The following is an 18674-nucleotide window of genomic DNA, read 5'->3' as shown; positions in this document are numbered from 1 at the left end:
TCAGGATGTGTTAAAGTAATCTCTATGACACTGAAGACTTGGGCTCTTAACAGATACATCTTTGGTTGGAGACTTATAATGCCTGTCCAAAACTGTCCTCTGTTAGATAACTCAGTGTGACAGATTCCAATGTAATTGTTGTCACAGTGATGTGGCCACCCAGCTCCCCTCTTTACTTCATGGCTGCATTTGTGTCTATCTGCAGCAGACCTTTAAACACCTCTGTTCAGGTGCATTCAAAGACTTCTGTGGACTCAAAGATAATTTTCATTTTGTGTAGCTAAATTGTCTCTATTTCTTGGGTTATTTTTAAAAACCAATAGTAATTTACTTAGAAATCTATTCAGCAAGTTCTTTGATTTTTTTCTAGTTTTTTGGAAACAAAAACTGACAGCTATCTTTCTTCATTTCCTATTATTTACAGAAGCTTTGATATTTTCTCATGGTGAACATGTTTTACAGTGATTAGAATACTTTAGTGCAAAGGAAAGTAAAAAAACACTTAAGACACTTGATTTCCTCACTTTTCCCCATCTAAGTGAATGGGGCAGGCCTTATCATCCCACAACTGTGGAGCAAAGACAATGCCTTTATTTCAGTTGAGCAGAAATGATCTAACAGTATAAACTGAAATGGCTCCTGAATGTCAAACTTCATTCTCAGTAAAGCTTCCCAGATAAATTTTGTTAGAAATGTCTTGCTGCAAACATGATTTGAATATGAGAGTGAAAAATCCATGGTTCATAACTGGGACTAGCTGGCACTGATTTCTACAGAAGTCTGATCTTTACTGTGACTGCTACAGGAAAAAGATGAGTGCTTATGGGGATTGCAATGAAGTGGGGATCCTGTGCTGAGACACCCAATTAAACTCAGTCTTAAATCCTTCTGAGAGCTTGTTGGAGGACTCACTCCAATAATTCACCTATCTGTTGAATTAGGTTGTTGAAAGCCATTGACCAAAACCACAGTGATATATTTTCTGCTGGATAAATATCCACAATAATAAACACAGGCCTGAAATACTTTAGATGTTTGCCAGTTATATTCCAGGCTCTGCATACTGATAAATGTGTTTCATGAAAAATGTCATTAAAATAATCAAATTTTCACAGAGTCATTTTTCAGACTTGCTAGAAAGAATAATAAAATTGTTTTGCTAGAATTTTGAAAGAACACGCATAAAGTAAGGGTGTTTTATTTTTTCCCCTTTCCAGATACTGAAAAGAAAATATCACAAGAGCTGTCTGGCTATAAATATGCCATTGCATAAGCACATTAATATGATACAGTCACAGTATTTTGTTTGCTATTCCCAAGAGGCAAATTACACAGGGATAGGCTGCTAAAACTTTAGCAGCAGTAGCTGAGAAGACAAGAAGCACAAATGTCAAAACAGGAAAAATATACCAGACACAGTTCTATTTTTCAGAGTCAAATTCTTACTCATTTACATTATGAAAATGTGTAACACCATAAATATTCCCAAATCAATCAAGTAATTCCAAATTTATATCACTGTAAATGGCAGCACAATTTGACCTCCAGAAATTCTGTATTTTACTGAAGGGAAAGGATTAAGTATTTATTATAAGCCGTCTTCTGATGTTTATAATAAGACACAGTTTGTCATTGCTGCAAGATGAAACTACATACTTTTCAAAGCTCAGTTTATAGCTCTGTAAGGGAATGGGATTTTTAGAATGTTCTTTCTAGAATATGCAAAATCTGAACAATTCTCTTATAACTATCTGCTCTCTCTACAAGAATAATACCTTGAGGCAGTAAGGAAAACTGAACTTTATTAAAAATTTCATCAAAGTGATGAATAGTAGCCTTGGAGAAAAAAAAAAAAGAGGGGCTTAAGACACAGTATGGCACTGCATTATGCTTTAGAACCTACAACAATATAAACCTGTAAAGGGTTTTGACTTCATAAGTGCTGTACACTTAAATGCAAAGTCAAATGCTGCTGAATGTCTTTGGAAGTATGATCATATTTTGTTCTTCAAATAGCATTTCATGGAACAGATCTAAGCTTATACTCTTGTTACTCCATCTACTTTTTTTGAAATATGTGTGAAGTGGGGGAACATGGAGGAAAACAAAAACACAGGTTGAAATATTGATCACTGAAAGACCTGAGATACCTGAATCGAATAGCTTAAAAAAGACTTGAAATGGGATCTGTTACCTAATCCTGAGGCTAAGAAGTGGCTGTTAATAATAGTTAAAAATAATTCCATTACTTAATCCCCAACTGTGAAATGAACGGGTATTTCTAGTGGAGTTGTTAGGGAGTGTAACTGAACCTCACAAGGAACTTCTATACCCAAAAGCATTCTTGTTTGTGTCTAGTCCTTTGCCCAAAGGGCTTTTGCTGAGGAACAGGGATTGGCCTACATAAGTGAACAAATTTCAGCTGATTTTGCCATATTCATGGTAAGGAAATAATTCTCATTCTCCAGATCTGTTAATTTTGACACAACATCCTTCATGATTTCATTAAACATCCTTCATGATTTCATTAAAAATCCTCTAAGTAAATGTTATTTGAAATATTAGCCTTTCTACTGTAAACAGTGTAGAAAGTTTCTCCTCACAAAAAACTCTTCCTTTCTTAGACGACATCTTTCCATTCTTCATCAGCATGTAGATTTGACTGAGAAATTGTAATGCTAATTTTGTTCTTCATAATTATGACTATTAGGTTTTAAATAATTCATTTTTCCTCCCTGCTGGATTACATACTTCAAAAAGTAAGCCTTGCTAAAATTACATGCTCTTGGATCTGGGAGCTTACAGAACTTGTTCATAATGCATATGAGACTATGGTCCACTTTCTTGAGAACCATTTTTAAAGTATTCTGTAGAATACATTGCTGTGATTCAGACCCTTGAGGGAGCAATAGGCATAATTGGTTCCAGTTTCAGCTTTTCACTTGCATAATTTAACTGACTCCTTTGTCCCTCAAGTAAAATGAAGGTGCTCTTCAAGCTGGGCTGGGGTATAGCTCAGCACTGGAAGCAAGTGCTAGGAAACTAATGCAGTAGGATGCAAATGAAAATGATACAGAGGGACAGTGGCAGCTCACAAATGGCACAAAATGAGGTCCACACATCAGATTTTGACATACTATCCTGTGGCATAGCAGCCCTGAACTCCATAACCATCCCTAATGTACCTGTGGAGGATATATCCCAGGTTACACTCAAAATCATGCTTGTCTGCCTTTTTTTCAGAGATCCCCTAAATGTATTCCTTCAGCAGCCACAACAGCACGCTTCTGTACAAGATTTTATGTGTCTCAACACTGCCAGGAGTGCCTCATATTCGTGATTCACAGGCTCTCCATAAGTAGTTTGTGAAAGACCAAGTGAAGCGGAGCATGAGGACTGCAAATCACTCAGACATGTCAAGTGTCACACATTGCACTTGCTGCCAAATCACACTGGTAGCAGAGCCAGCCACGGACTGTCCTCTCTCACATCTCAACTGATGGGCATCATTGGTTACTCCTTCTGTCACAGTTCCCAAAGTTTGGCTTCTCATACAAGAGCAAGTCATACTTACGATTACTTTGGAAACTGCTGTTGTGGAACAATGGAAACACTGCCCAGTTTAACACATATATCATAATGAGATTTTGCAAGAATGTAATATAATTGTGTTCCCTAAAGAATGGAGCCTAGGTTCTCCTTGAGATATAGCTGCAGATCCATTCCTGGCTGTTTGTGAGAGACGAGAGGGTCTCCTTGATTACCTGTATATTTAATTATTGTTAACTCTTCATAGAAGTCACAGCAGCAAGGATTCAAAATATACATAAAGACATCTATTAACAGTGCTAATTAGTATTAAATATGATCATTAAAATTAACTAGTAATTTGTGATACGTTCTCACAAAATGTTCCTTGGTGCTCAAAATTTGCCTCTCATTTACTGTTTCATGCTTGTGTCAGAGCATGATGATACTGATTATTTTGGGCTACTTCAGTTACCTCATTCTGGATCTGCAGATCTTACACCCTCACACATCTTCAGTTCAAAGAGGGCAGTTTCTGTTTCTGCACACAGCCATTAAATAGGTTGTCATTTGCATCTCTTCTAAAGCCTACTTCCAGTGAAAGTCTGGGAACATTCATTATAAAAATGCAGACTGTGTTTCTCTTAAATCAATTAAAAGGCAAACATCATTATAGTCTCGGATAAACAGAATTTACACATCAGCTGGCTTCACAAAAGGCTCCTAATTTTTGTATTACTTTTGAAATTAACTCCTTGCATGCTCAAAGAATACGGAGACCCATTTATCTTCAAAAAGCACTTCTCTTTGATCTGAGCTTCTGTCATTCCACGAAGGTAGCTTCATGGATAAAAAAGATGATAGGTCTTAGTATGAAGCTCGCAAGTAATTTAGAAATCTAGCACTCAAAATGAAAAATGCAGAGAAATTATTCTGTAACATTCAGGAGTGGAGCAGCGCTCATAACACAGGTTTCTCATTTGCCCAGTGTGGGGAATCCTATCTGAACACCTCTGGAAGTGTCAGCTTCTCTCCAGCACAGCTCTCCCCAGGCCAGCTGGCTGCTGACCTTGTAGAATGCACTAGCTCAGCAGAGCTAGGGCTGATCTGCTCTAATTCCCTCTCTCTGGAGCTTTTCTTTCCCACCAGAGGGCATACACTGTGAGCACACAACTGCCTTCAGAGGAATTTAAAATATATATTGTGTACTAGATAAATGAACTGACTGAAATGCCAAGTTTTTGGACTCAATTCCATTCAATGGGGCTGTTAATTCATCCTGTTGCTCACTGGGTAAATTATTCCATTTGCTACAAAAGCAGTTGGTTTAGCATACTTTTGTGTGACTTTGCAGAGTGCTGGATGCGCAGCGCTTTTGAATAAGGCCATTCATTTATTAGCTACCGAGCTAACTGGTAGTACTGTGCTGGTATTCACCCACATCTCTGGATACCATGGAAATAGTTGCTCTCTGGGTTCTAGGCATGCCAAAAATTTTAATGTAAATAAGAGTCATTAAAACGATCTCAAAAAATGTGTCTACAGTGGTAATTTAGGTGAATTGTGTGTGACTAGGTGCAGGTATGAGAACGGCTGTAAGGAGGGGAGGCAGCAGCACAGCGGGCTGTCAGGTGGTAGGTGTCCTGAAGATAACTGAGGTCCGTAAAGCGGGTGGAATATGGCAATGGCACGTTTTCAAATTTCCCCGTATTGCAGCAATAGAAGCAGAGGAGAGAGAGGGGAGGAAGAGGAAGGAGAGACAAAGAAACTACGTTTCCCGGCGTGCCCCCGCAGCCTCGGGGCGGTGCGGGAGGAGGGAAGGGCAGGGAGCCGCTGTGGGATACGTAACATGGGCGCCTGAGGCCGGGCCGGAGGTCGGGCTGGGCTGGGCTGAGCGCGGGGCCGGGCGGGGGTGCGGGGCGAGGCCGGTCCGAGGTGCTGGGCGGGCTGTGCCGGCCCCGCCGGAGGGGAGGGCGCGGGGGCCGGGGCCGAGGCCGGGAACGGGGTTGGTGGAGCTGGGGCTGGGTACGGCCCGGCTCCTCCCGGCACCGCTCCCGTGCAGGCGGCTGCGGCGGGGCCGCTGAGCTGGGCTGAGCCGAGCCTGCCCCGCCGGACGCGGCCCGGCAGCCGAGCAGGAGGCGGTGAGGGGCCGGGGCCATGGCCGAGACTGGCTCTCTGCACGCCACCAGGTTCGAGGCGGCCGTGAAGGTGATCCAGAGCCTGCCCAAAAATGGTGAGTGCGGCGGGAGGGTCCGGCGGCAGCGGCGCCATCGGTACCGGGCGGGCTCCGGGAGCGGGCAGGGCCCGGCGGGGCTCGGCAGCGGGGCCGCCCCGGCAGCGGCTGGAGAACCGCTGGAAAGCTCGGCATTAGTGCTGCTCCCCGCCTGTCGGGGGAGCGCCGGCTCGGGGGCCTTCTGAGCCCTGCCAGGAGCTCCTCAGTCAGGCGCCTGGACCAGGGGATCTGTCAGCTTCCCGCGATTTCAGCCTCCCTGAAATCATGAAGTTGCTTTAACCAAACTCTTACCGTGAGTTCCCCTCTGCTGAAAGAGTTAACAAAATGGAAAAGAAAAAAACCCGAAAACCCAGAACTTATCTTTTTGATAAGAGTTGTGATAAATTTAAAAACATTTATTACATACATCATTAATTCTGGTGTAAAGCAAAATCGGATGTTTTTGAGGTTAATGTCACTGTAAACTTCTAATGATTAGAATCCCACCTCAAGCTACTTGATTTAATGGATTGGTTATGAATCTTCCCTACTAGCTGTTAGAGTTTTATATTTACATTTTTTACCTCTACAAAAATGTGTTCCACAAAGGAAGAAGAGAAAACCAAATCGGGGTACGGTGAAACTTTTACTGAAAGTGTTGTCAAATACCTAAGGTAAACAAAAAAAAAATGCAGAAGGCTGTGTTTTGGGTTAATTGTGTTTGTTTGGATTGGTTTTTTGTTGTTTTGTTTTGGGTTTTTTTTGGGGTTTTTTTTTTTTTTTTTTTTTTTTTGTTAGTTCTGGAGACTCGCAGTAAGTTACCATTTGTTAACAGTAAAGTGACTTGCACGATACTTTGTTTCCTTAGAGGTAAACCTGTCCCTTTAAACTGAGTGAAAGGACATAGGCTTGATGTTACTTATTACCTTTTTTTATTCTAATTGTGGAATTTGACCTTAGCGGTAGGAAAGGTTATAGTCCTTTAAACTCCATCTGAAACTTGCTGTTTGTACAGTAAATATTTTCAGTGGTGCTGGTTCTTGGTATCTGAGGTGAAGATGTTCTCTGTTGGCTTGTATTGTACTGCTGTAACAGGCTCCAGGCTGTTTTCTCACAGAACTATTAGGCTTGTAAAATACTCACTAATATTCTTGATGATAATTTAATTGTATTTTAAAATGTTTTCACTAGGTTCATTCCAGCCAACGAATGAAATGATGCTCAAGTTCTATAGCTTTTATAAGCAAGCAACCCAAGGACCTTGTAACATTCCTCGACCTGGATTTTGGGATCCAATTGGTAGATACAAATGGTAACTTTTCATGAGTTGTTGTTTTGGGGATTTTTTTTAATGTTTGGAGTGGAGATGTTTAGAAGACTAGCGCTTGGAGAAGGAAACTCTCTAAATGCTTTTTTAAATAAAAAGAACATTTACAACCTTTGATGCTTTAATTAGTTTTCTGTTGTATTCTGACTAACTCAGATAATTGATCACACCTCAGAGTTGCAGGTGGAAATGTACCCTTGGATTATGCAGATGGGCAGGTTTTTCTTGGGCAACCACCATCATGGTACCTCTGCAGTGTTTATCCCATGTTATAAAATGAAGTCTTAGGTGCTCTGAAGAAAAAGTGATGTGGAGGAGTGTCTGGAGCTCTTCCTTCTTGAGTTTTCTTGTGTGATGTGAGCCTGAAGTAAAGAAATGCGCACTGGCAACCACTAATGCAGCTTTGAGCTCTTGGTGGGGAGGTTGGGTTTATGTCTTTCTGGTTTGTCTGCTCAGTGGCAGGTCTTCCCACTATCTGTGTTTGCCTTGGTCTGGGAAGACTTCTGATTCACCAGATTGCCAAGTTCTCTTTGAAAAGCCAATGTGAACGCTTTGCTTACAATATTTTAATGATGATTTGTCCTGAAGACCAAATATTATTGCTGTCTTTGTGGTCATGGTATTCTTGGGAATCTGTGAAATTATTCCTAGGACTTCTTTTTTTCCTCCTTCCTTCTTCCTCATCCTCCCCAAGCAGGGGATAGACTAGGGCTGGGAGCTTTCATCCACCTGGCTGGTTGTAGCTGGAATGTGAGCCACCAACTTTGGTGGTTTTCTATGAGTGGGACAAATACTCTGAAATGTCAAATAATGTGCAAGACTGAGGAACTGTTTTATTGCACTCTGTGGTCTGAGAGATGCCTTGTGCAACACTTATAAATCTGGTTAGAGTTTTCTGTCTTGCAGAGTTGGAGAGGAGAAGATTTTATTTAGGTCATAAGTAGCTGCTGTGGTAACTATTTGCCTTCTAGACTGATGTGTCTTTCCCCAGTTGCTAAACTCAAAAAGGACAGATTTTTCTTGTAGCTTATTCTACCTCAGTAACAGCTGTTTGTAACTGCTGGCTGAGGTATCTGGGCCTGTTTGTTTTATACAGCAGATGATCTTAAACTCAACTTAGTCAGAAGGGTAGTGTGTGTGTCTTTTATCTGGGCTTATTTACAACTTACTGGGTACATAATCATAGGTAGTCAGTGAGGAACTCTTCAGTCCCCAGTCTGTTCAGTTTGTTGCTTCTTCTTCCACCCACTGTGTGATTATCCTAGCAAATTATATATTTGTACTTAAAAAATAATGTGAATCATGCTTGCATTTTACTTGTATCAGAGAAACTTTGGACATTATATAACTGACCTACTTAACGCCAAGTTGAAAAAATACAGTATGCCTTGAAGATACTGACAGTGTATGTGACTTTCTTTCCTAGGGATGCTTGGAGTGCCTTGGGAAACATGTCCAAAGAAGAAGCCATGATAGCCTATGTTGATGAAATGAAAAAGGTATGTTTACTAAGGAAGAGATTTTCTAGAAAAAATGTTCCAGAAATAGAGGAATGTGAGGGGAGTCTTTCTGACTACTGCTGCCAAAGCTCCAAATGAGTTATCCCCTGTGTGAACTGTTACATTTCAGTACTATGCTGTTTGACCTGTGGGGAAAAGAAAATTACAAAGTTCCTTCAAAACACAGAATTGGTGTTGTTTTCAGAGAAACATGAGATCTCTAGCTGATATGAAGCTTAAATGACAGAGCTAAAGAAAGTGAAATACTGAAATAAAGGTAAAGGGGACATTAAGGAAAAAAACTTGTACCACACTGCCTCAGTTCTTAGAGCTGAGAGAGGTAAGTGATCCTTATTCTAGAAAAGAGACTAAAACAACTTTCCAGGACTTTAGGAGAAAAGGTCTCACTCTCATGAGTGGAGACTTGAATATTATCCAATATGTAAACTTAATAATTTTCTATTTTTCAGGAAGAACTCAGCAACCTGAATTTTCTGCACTTGTTACAAAAATATTCCATGAATATTATAGTTGCAGTGAAACTATTAGCATTGAGTAATGTGCTCTGTTTTCAAATAGATGTGTAACTTGTAAGCAGTCACAGTTACCATATTAAGCGGGAATTACAGCATTAACCAAAGTAAACAGAGTTAAAAGTTTCATGTAATTTCTTAACTAACCCTTTTCACTGCAGTCTTTTCTCTGAAATTTTTCCAGTTTAAAGATGATTTGCTGTCAATCTGAACAAAAGTATAATTGTAATCTGTTATTATTATGAGGTTTGAGTCAAAGGGAAAAAGTTCTACTCCAAATACACTTGCTTTTTTCTGAGGCCACTATCTTGACATCAAACTCTGTGTCTATTTAATGGGTGATAAAACAAAAATTTTAACTAGGCAAGGAGCTGGAGTCTGATTTACTGCTCTTTTTCCTGTCTGTAGTTCTGGTAATTTAGTTCCTGCTGCTATTACTGTATCTGCTCTAAACTGGAAAATAAGTAGCTCCAGAAAACACAGAAGGCCAAATACTGTTTGATTAAAAATCCCACTAAATTTTAACAATTCCTTTGAATGTGTGCCACAAGGTTTAGTGCTTCATTTCAAGTCTTGAATTCAATATGTGTAATATTTCAGTAGATTACCTTATGGGTTTTTTTCAGTGCAGTAACTGGTTTGGTCAGGACACTAAAACCAAGTGAAACTGCAATGTTTGTTCTAAAAAAACTCTAGCAAGCCTCCTGTGAGGAAGTCTGCTTCCTTGACCCTAATGAACCACAAATATTCTGCTTCTGTGTGGATTATGTGTAGGGATTGGAGAGCAGATGACTTCCTGCCTTGCTCAGCTTTGATAGTGGGGAATCTGTTTACCCTGCTTGGGTGCTGTTTCAGCTCTCACATTTGCAATCCTAGCTTCAGTTTTCCCATCCCAATTGATTCTACTTGCAATGTCAATGGAAGTGCATTTCAGATGGATCCACTGGGTTGTTCTATCAGCACATACTGCACTAATCCTCATGGACTTACTGTGGGCAGTCTGCTGTTGTCTGAGGGGGCAAAAACCCACTTGTCTGCTGATATCCCAGGACTGTGTTTAAGGGTGTATAAGCCTGCCATATTCCCCCAGCCCTGGGGCATTCCCTGGCATTTGCACAGTGTGTTTGGGCTATGCATGCATCAGATGACCCTGTCACAAAATCCCAAATTTGTTTTGGGGTTTTTCCCTCCTTAATGTGGAAACCTTGAAAATCACAGTTGAGGAATGTGTCTGGGTGAGCTTTTGATATGCTAATGAGAGATTAACACAAATGTATTATTTTTAGTTAAAATAAACAAAATGCACCCGAGCTCAGACTCAAGGTTAGTTTGTTCAGGTAACATTTCTGAAATTTATTTTGCAATGCTGTTTAAACTAATTTGTTTACATTTCAGATATGTTGTTTTTTATGTATCACAAATAAGTGATATCTTAGCATGAAGTGTTAACACCATGTGGTGTTTCCAATTTAAAACATGAGTATATATGAATTGTGTGACCTCCAAGGAAAACAGTAAATCAGGATACATAATAACTTATTTTTCACTTTGAATTTTTGAGATTGCTTATTAAGCCTAGTAACTATAATAAACAAGCTGTTACTTTTGCTGGTGAAAGTATTTTCTCTTTTTGTGCTCACCTAAAAGCTAGCAGTTAGAAAAAATTCTAAGCGCTATAAGTAGCACAGAATATATTGAAGTCTGTTTAGAATACATGAAGGGCAGTAATGTGCAGACATGACAGAAATGCATGTATGAAACAGTATACAAAGTTGATTAGAGAAATAAATACATAACAAATATCAGCCTTATTCTATAAAAGGCTTCTTGTTTCTCTCAATGTTATTGAAATGAAAAAATCGGCAATCACAAAACTGTTCAATCTCTGTTTCATATCTGGCTCTGTGTATCTGAGTATTGCTCCCTAACAAAGACAGAATGAATTACATATACTGAGCAGATCAGAGAAGTGGCAGTGAAACTGCAGGTCGATGGAATTGTTGTCTCTTGGTATCCTTGACTGGTTTGCAAGTGTTGACTTGCTAGGTGTTAGCCTGCCTGGAGCTCCTGCTCTGTGCAATAATGCTGCAGCTTTTGCTCCTACTGCTTGCTGGTGTGCTTGGTGCCTTTGAGCAGCCTGTTCTGTGGCAGCATGTACCTTCATCTGTTGCTTGCTTGGTGCCCTTCAGGAGGAGGAGGTGCACTGTAGCTGTTAGTTTGCTTCAGCCTGTGTTTTTACCTATAGCTATTGCCACTTTTAAAATATGATAACTAAAAATGTAGAGGATGAAGGAGGAACAAAGCTATTGGCAAAAAGGTTGTTTGAAAGGACTTAAACTAGAACGGGACAGTAATACCATGTGCTTTAAAGATAGTATCCAACTATTGAACCTCTTCTGTTTAATTTATTTTAGATTTAAGATTTTGCATTCCTATTATATGATCAAAGATATTGTGTTTGTAACTTAAAATGAAGAAATGCTCCAAATGACTTCAAGAGCAGAACTTGGTTGTAGTTTGTTTTTCTTCTAAGTGGGTCTTTGTGCTGTTTCAGTTTTGCTTTATTGTGCCCATTTTTTTGTTTGGGCTTAGAAGGACCTAGTAGAGCACTTTTGATCTGCTCCTTACGTTCCATTGAGGGTGGCAGGGTTTGACAATACATATAATCCTCTAAGACAAAAAAATTATTTCCATTTTGTTTTTTCTGCAGAAATAATTGTCTATAAAATAATTATATTGGCTAGCAGCAGCCTGTTGAACTTTGAGATGGTTTAGTTCAAAATTGAAGAAATAATGGATTCCAAGGTCTACTAATAAATACTGTGTCAAGGCTGTGTTTTTTAGTGTTGGCAAATGCATTTGCTCTCTCATCTTGTCTTCACCTGAAAAAAGTTAATATAATTATAAGACTCTTATTGAATAACTTAGTTTTATGTTCTTTCCCAGTAATTAAAAAAAGTAAACAAAAATCAGAATAACTAGTTTAATGACTTAGTGAAATGTTACTGAGTTTTGCAATAACCAGCAGTTTTAAAATCAGTTGAAATGAATGAATGATTGAAATGCTGTTTCATAAGATGCTTCATGTCTTGTGCAGATTCTTGAGAGTATGCCAATGACGGACAAAGTTGAAGAGTTACTCCAAGTAATAGGCCCATTCTATGAAATAGTAGAAGATAAAAAGAACAGAGGATCTGACCTAACATCAGGTTCGGAGAAATAACTTTCTTTGTACTACTAATAATCATAACTCAGTGGTTTTGGGGGCTTGTTTTCTGTAAATGATTTGAAAGCTAAATGTTGCATCTCTTTGTTCATTCTCTTTACTATATGGCAGTTCGAATGGAGAAAGTCTCTAAGTATTTGGAAGGTAGGAATAATAAATTACGTGTAAATCCATCATTTCCATTATTTTGGTACTGTAGGAACTTCCTGCTAACACTTGTGACTTCTGGGCTTGCCACCTCATTAGGCTGGGTTTTGTTTTATTTTACTTTTGAGGTGATTAGGTCCAGGAAGCTGCACGTTTAGTCCTTGTTGACAGGCTTTTTGAGCTCCTGAAGGAAGGAGAGTATTTAAAACAAAACAACTCTCCCAAGCAAAACTAGTTGGTGCCTTTCCACTAAGAAAATGAACAACTAATGTGTATTGATACATTCTGATGTAGATGTGGATTGTCAAAATGAATACAGTTCTGGTAATCCAGCTCTGTCATCTAATCTAAAGTTTAAAAAAAATTGCCAATCAAATCTCATGCTTTTTAAATCATGGCTTCTCAAGTTTTCTGAGGCTCAAGTTCATTAAGGGAATATTTAAATATTTTAAATTACTGAATTAAATTACAGGTGGCAAACCTAGTGGTATCACAGCTGCATAAAAGTCAGTGTGTTGATTTTTATTTAGCATTACCATTGTGAGAATGTTTTGATCATACCAATTATTATGTTACAGGTAATGTGTTCATAAGGCTGTTGTGTAAGTCTTACAGTTGTTTAAATCTGGCTTAAAATGGCATTTAAAAACTGAAATGTAACAGGGCAAAACTTGAAACTGTTTTTAAAAACTAAATCCATTGCACATATAAATTGGTTAATGTCTTTAAGAAGCATGAGTCAACTGGTTAAATTGCCTTTTGTATGTGGTTTTTTTCCCCCCTACCTTAAAGGAATGTGGTTTTATTATCAAGCCTCAGAGAAACAGAAATATTTTTTCATTGTTTTGGGGGAAAAGTAGTGGTAGAAGTTTTTACATGGCCATTTTGAAAGTGGGTGTGACTTTTTTCTCAACTGAAGTTGTGTATACTTCATGTGTGGGATGCAATAGGTTTGCCTGACAGCTGGATTGATGGGTGGGTAAGAGTATCAGTAGATTCAGGTCAGTGATCTGTATAATAAGGATTTACTTGGACTTGGTGTCTGTGGCACAGTGCCAGAAGCCACTTCTTTAAAAAATGACACAGAGAATCATGGAAGTTGAACTGTACCTGCTTCCATAACAAATCTGGCATACTTGTTTTTTAAAGAGACAGTTTAAACATAAGACAGTGTAAGTTAAACAGAACAGCAGATTTCAGCTTTACCTTGTTCTGTAATAATTACCTTGTTAATTACCTTGTTCTGCAATAATTCTAGTGATATGTCATCATTCATGCCACTTACAGGTGCAACATCTGATTATGCCATGATAAATTAGGACAGATTTTCACAAAGTTCCTTGTATGTTACAACTTTACCATTGCATTTAAGGTTTTGAAGCCTTTTCTTTGGTGCTCTTACCACTTCCCTGATTAAAAGTGAAGCTGGAAATAATTATTGTTGTTTACAGTTCAGATACCAAAATATTCCATAGAAGTATAGAAGCATGATTACCTTCAGTCTTTCAGATACATAATAAAGAACACAACCAAAGGGCCCAAGTCTGTCAGAGATGGTGTAAACACTGGTGACAATACTGTTAAAAATTGACACATAGTTATGTTTTGACTGTGTCAGTTTATCCAGTCTTGTTTCTTTCCTCACCCCCAAACCCCTACAGTCTGTAAGTTCTGCTGTGAAAGGTATGCTTTGCAAGTGTCTTCTGAAATCTGGGACCCTCCTCTTGACTACCTTGCTGCATATTGTACCCCCATCTTCTGGTCCATTCTGTTTGGAGTTTGCCTTCCATTCTTCAGTAAAACTTTGATCTGTATGCAGATCATTACCTAATTATTTAGGAATTGTATGCCACTGCCTCAAAATCAACAGTTTCTTGAATTAGTGGAAGAGAATTGTCTGTAAGCTCAGTGTACATCAGTTATGGCTTGTGTATTGTCTCTAGCAGATTGGGCTCAACAGAAAAGTATAGCCTTTTATAATTGCATTTCTAGTTTTTGTGGGTCTTTGAAAATGATAAATATAAACCATTGAAATACTGCCTTTTTGAATCAATAGAGCCTGTGGGTCCTTAATAAAGAACACAGAAGTCTGACATGCCAGCATTGAAATCAATGACTTGTAACATCTACTAGAAAACGAGGATGAACTTATTGGATCCATGGGTTCCAAATACCCAGACTTGAATGTGTTGGTAAAGAAAGAAAAAATAAAGAATTCACTCCAATAGGCTGAGCAAATCTAAGAGTTATTTTGAAAGCATAAAAACTGGGTAGTGTTTGGAAAGGTCACCCTGCAGCTGTGTGAGAAGCTTGACTTCTCTGGAAAGCTGTGTCAGTAATGTCTTTCTGACGGGTATGAAGTGCTTCTTTACAGACAAAGTCATTGACAAATTATTTTTGGGTACATGATATACTGGACATCAAAGAAGAAAGTGGGCTCTTAGCTGACATAGCAGTGCAGAAGGGAAGAAGTAACTTGCAGCATTATAGAAAAGACTCTTGTTTGTAGCTGCTGGAAGAGTAGAGTGACACGTGAGGTGGATAGGTGCTTTAGAAGAGTAGCACTTTAACTTTTTTGCACTTGCTAGTAAATGCACAAGAAATCTGATGTCTAAGTCAATGTTAAAAAGGCAAAGAAGCTTCAAAACACCACTGCTCAGTAAATGTGAATTTTTTAGAATGGGCACTCAAGTTTCCTTGTTTTATAATTGTTGAAGAACCAAAGGTGGGCTAGGATTGACACCTAGTGATCTGATATGGGGTGGAAAATATTGAGTTTCAGAACCAATTGATCCTTCAGAATGCTTCCCTGAGAATGTTTGTGGATATTTTCTTTTTTCGGAATGAGAATAAATCCAAAAAGGGGACAAGGACATCCCTATCTGACAGGCTCCTACACTAAGTTAAGGTATCTGAACAACTAAGCAAAGTATCTGGAATTTGTTTACAAGTTGTTCAATAGAATTTTTCTGTATAATCTTTCTGCTTTGTGAAAAGGCATATTATCTGTTCTAAAATCCTGACAAATAGAGATGACCCTTTGCCTGCATACTGAGCAGTAGTGGTGTCAATAAACCTTTGTGAAAACTAAATGTTGCCTCCAGTAACAAGAAGTTAGGTGCTGCATAGGCTGTAGGAAGTTTCAACACAATTATAGTTTTATATCTTGGGTTCCTAAGAACTGCTTTTCTCCCAGCTGTGTTGCAGTGGCATCAGAGGAAGGTCTGCTGAAGCAAGGTGCTGTGCAGTGCTGCATATGCTGGTTTGGGGCAGTGCTGATGGCAGCACAGGCTGTGAAGGAGGAACCCATGCAGGGCACTGCTTGTGTGAATGGCAGAAGCTGGCCCAGCTCACAGGCAGACACTGCTGTTTAACAATTTGCTTGGTGTCTTCTTGCATTCGATAGGGGAGCTAGGTTTAAAAGACAATACTCACTAAGATCTGTGTGCTTTTAGAACAAGCAAACACATGTAAACATTTGTGTTTCAAAGGCAGTAGTTAGTACAGGATCAGCTTTGAAAAAAGTGAGCCTGTTCCTAATTACTATTTTCCAGGTAGAAATACTTTTCTTACGCTTAAAATACAATATATTTTCCAACTGTGTTTCTTTAGATTGCGTATGAGTAGTTTATCTGTTCAAATAGTTTTGTATACTCGGAGACCTTCTCAGGTTGTTTTCGGTGTCTTTGCTTTCTAGTGGGGCATTTGGTGGCTCTTTCTGCTTGTGTGTGAGCCTTTGCTCTGAAACACCCTCTGTTTGTTTCATAAGCTCACTTTTTCATGGCTCTTTGGCTTCAAAGATACTTGCTTAGCAGATTTCCTTCCCTTTCCTTCCACCTTTCTTCACTAGGATTTTTACGGAACTCAATGTCAGTGAATCTTCTTAGTCATTCATAAGAAGGGGAGAAAGAGCTAAAATCCATGTTGGTCTGAACTGCAGGGCTTTATTAGGTTCTGTTAGTGGCTGCACCACAATGAGGAGTTGCATTGAGGCAAGAGGAGCTGCTGGGTGTGTGGGCGAGTGAGGTTTTTAAAATCCCATCCTTTAAACTTTTCTCCCATTCTAGTTTCCAGTTATAAATTAACAGATATAATCAAGGTTACAAATGATATTCAGATAGGCTACTGTGAAACTTACTATACAAATACTTTTTGTTAAAATTTCAGTAGTTTAGCCTTCAGAAGTGTCTAGAACATTCTCTTCAGCATTTGCTGCAGGATGGGATTATTATAGAAGATTAAGGGCTGGGCCAGCAAGTGCCAGTCAGTGGAGAGTCTCAGTGAGATGTGGAATCAGTGACTCAACAAGCCATGGCTTGTCCTGTTGCAATCTGTACCTGCTTCGTGCTTTACACACCAAATCTCAGCCTCCTTTGTGAACTCGACTTCAAGCTGATGGCTTTATGTCAGTGCTGTCTAACAGTGCTGGAAATGAGGGCAGAGCATCAGTGTAGCTCTAAGCCTGAGTATTTCAACAGCTCCCCTCTCATACAGAGTGATCAGAAAATATATTGCCACAGGGTGAGCGGCAAAGTATCCAAATGGTAAAATGTAAGATTAAAAGTTGTTTCTTTGTAAGTGGAGGGAGCTATGAGACATTTTCTTCCATAGAAAGAAAAGGCTGGCTGTATTGTGATTCATGCTGGGTTGAGTCAACAGTAACAGTTTTGGTGCATAATTGGTTGTTGAACTTGGATTTTTTCCTTCCAGCCAGACAAGATTTCCCTACAAAATGGAAAGTAAATGTCAAAAGCTCTTCAGGTTTCATAATTTAGAAGATATATCCACTTGCCAGATAATTCTGGTGTCTTATATTTTAGCTGTCTTATTGTAAAGATCTTGTGATGAAAGAACTAGAATCTGTATTTCTTTCTGTTCTACAAAGACAAGCTATAAAGAAGCAGTGGATAGGTGTGTGTGAGGCTGGGGAAGGTCAGATATTGGTAGTCCTATCTTGATTGCTGTCAGAAAAGTACCCAGTGGACACAGTCTGGTGTTTTGTATTTAACTTTGTGTAGCAAAACTAATTAATTCTAGCCTTTAAGATGCATAGAAAAGCCATTTGTTTTACCTCTGAGGCTGTGTTTGACATGGGCTTTGTAAAAGGCAGTTCAGATGGTAGGCTTGGTGCAGATGGCAGGAGACTATGACCTTAATGTTATTTCATTTTTGTTTTTTTCTGGTACAGGGCAAAACAATTTTTGATTGCTACAATTCAAGGCTACAATGTGTGACTCAGCTATGTGGCCTTGTGTTGTTTCCAAGCATAATTCAGTTTTCTTTATAGGGTTCTGAGTTCACTGTGCTCACATTTTGTATTTTCTGGGACAAAACTCAAGAGTGAATAATGCTCCTTCCTAGCTGCCATGCAAAGTGAAAATTCCGAATGATGACTTTATCTCTTCTGCACAGAAAAGAGCTTAGCAAGTTTTGCTCCTCCCGGGGGGAAGTAGTACCAGGCTTGGGGACATCCTGGATCCTGGAATGATGTTACTGTGCTTCCAAGTTCCAACATCTAAGAAGCAGCTGTTCTTCATGCTCATTGTCACCCGTTGGCTGAGGTGCTGGCAGAGCTGGCAAAGCCTGGATCATTGGTCCTGCAGCACGTGCGCCGTGTAACCGAGCTGTGTGTGCCTGCTGGCCCTGGACATCTGGGGCCTTTGTGGAGCTTCCTGCCAGTGCTGGGAATGCCTGTGCAGCAGCTGCTCTTCTGCTGGGCTTCTCTCTGCCAGGAAATCCCAGGCACGATGTCTCTACTGCAGAAGGCTGAGGAGCGTCAGGGAGGAGGGAAATGTATCCAAGTCAACCCCAAAACTCGATATCCTTATTTATATGGCATATATTCTGAAAATCCTTGGGAAAAGGTACTGGCAATATGGGTGGAGATGAGAAACTCCTTAGATACTGAAAAGTGTAAAGGTCTGGGATGACTAGTTAGTAATCCTAAATACTGTACTTGCAAGTTAATATGAATGTCTGAGAAGTTGCTGTTTTCTGTGTTTATTCTTTTCCACAGACTATTGTTTTAATGTTTATTAATGGTAAATAAAAATGTGAGTATTGTTGATTAAATTTTTTTATTAAATACAGAGTCATCTCTTGGAGTGTAACAGCTTGAAAAGCACATAAGCAGAGAGAGAAATGCTGACAAAACAAGGCTATAGTCTTTTGGAGTATATTAAAAGAAAAGTAAAAATGAGGA

The 18674-nt window shown here is 39.3% G+C and overlaps 1 protein-coding gene across 4 annotated transcripts in view; it reads left to right on the top strand.

Moving 5' to 3' along the window:
• Positions 1-5469: 5469 nt before the first annotated feature.
• Positions 5470-18674, top strand: part of ACBD5 (acyl-CoA binding domain containing 5) — a 30440-nt gene continuing 17235 nt past the window's right edge. For 2 of the 4 annotated variants that reach the window (XM_030971703.1, XM_030971704.1), the window contains exons 1-5: positions 5470-5761; positions 6932-7052; positions 8494-8566; positions 12197-12308; positions 12437-12469. In XM_030971703.1, coding sequence (XP_030827563.1) covers positions 5686-5761; positions 6932-7052; positions 8494-8566; positions 12197-12308; positions 12437-12469 — 415 coding nt within the window. In that variant the 5' untranslated portion in view covers positions 5470-5685. The remainder of the gene's footprint in view (positions 5762-6931; positions 7053-8493; positions 8567-12196; positions 12309-12436; positions 12470-18674) is intronic. The other 2 variants (XM_030971705.1, XM_030971706.1) reach the window with 1 other exon arrangement.

Source organism: Camarhynchus parvulus, chromosome 2, assembly GCF_901933205.1.
Source record: "Camarhynchus parvulus chromosome 2, STF_HiC, whole genome shotgun sequence".
NCBI classification, from domain to species: Eukaryota; Metazoa; Chordata; class Aves; order Passeriformes; family Thraupidae; genus Camarhynchus; species Camarhynchus parvulus.
Note: the sequence above shows the minus strand (reverse complement) of the source record. Positions and strands in the feature narration are given on the sequence as shown.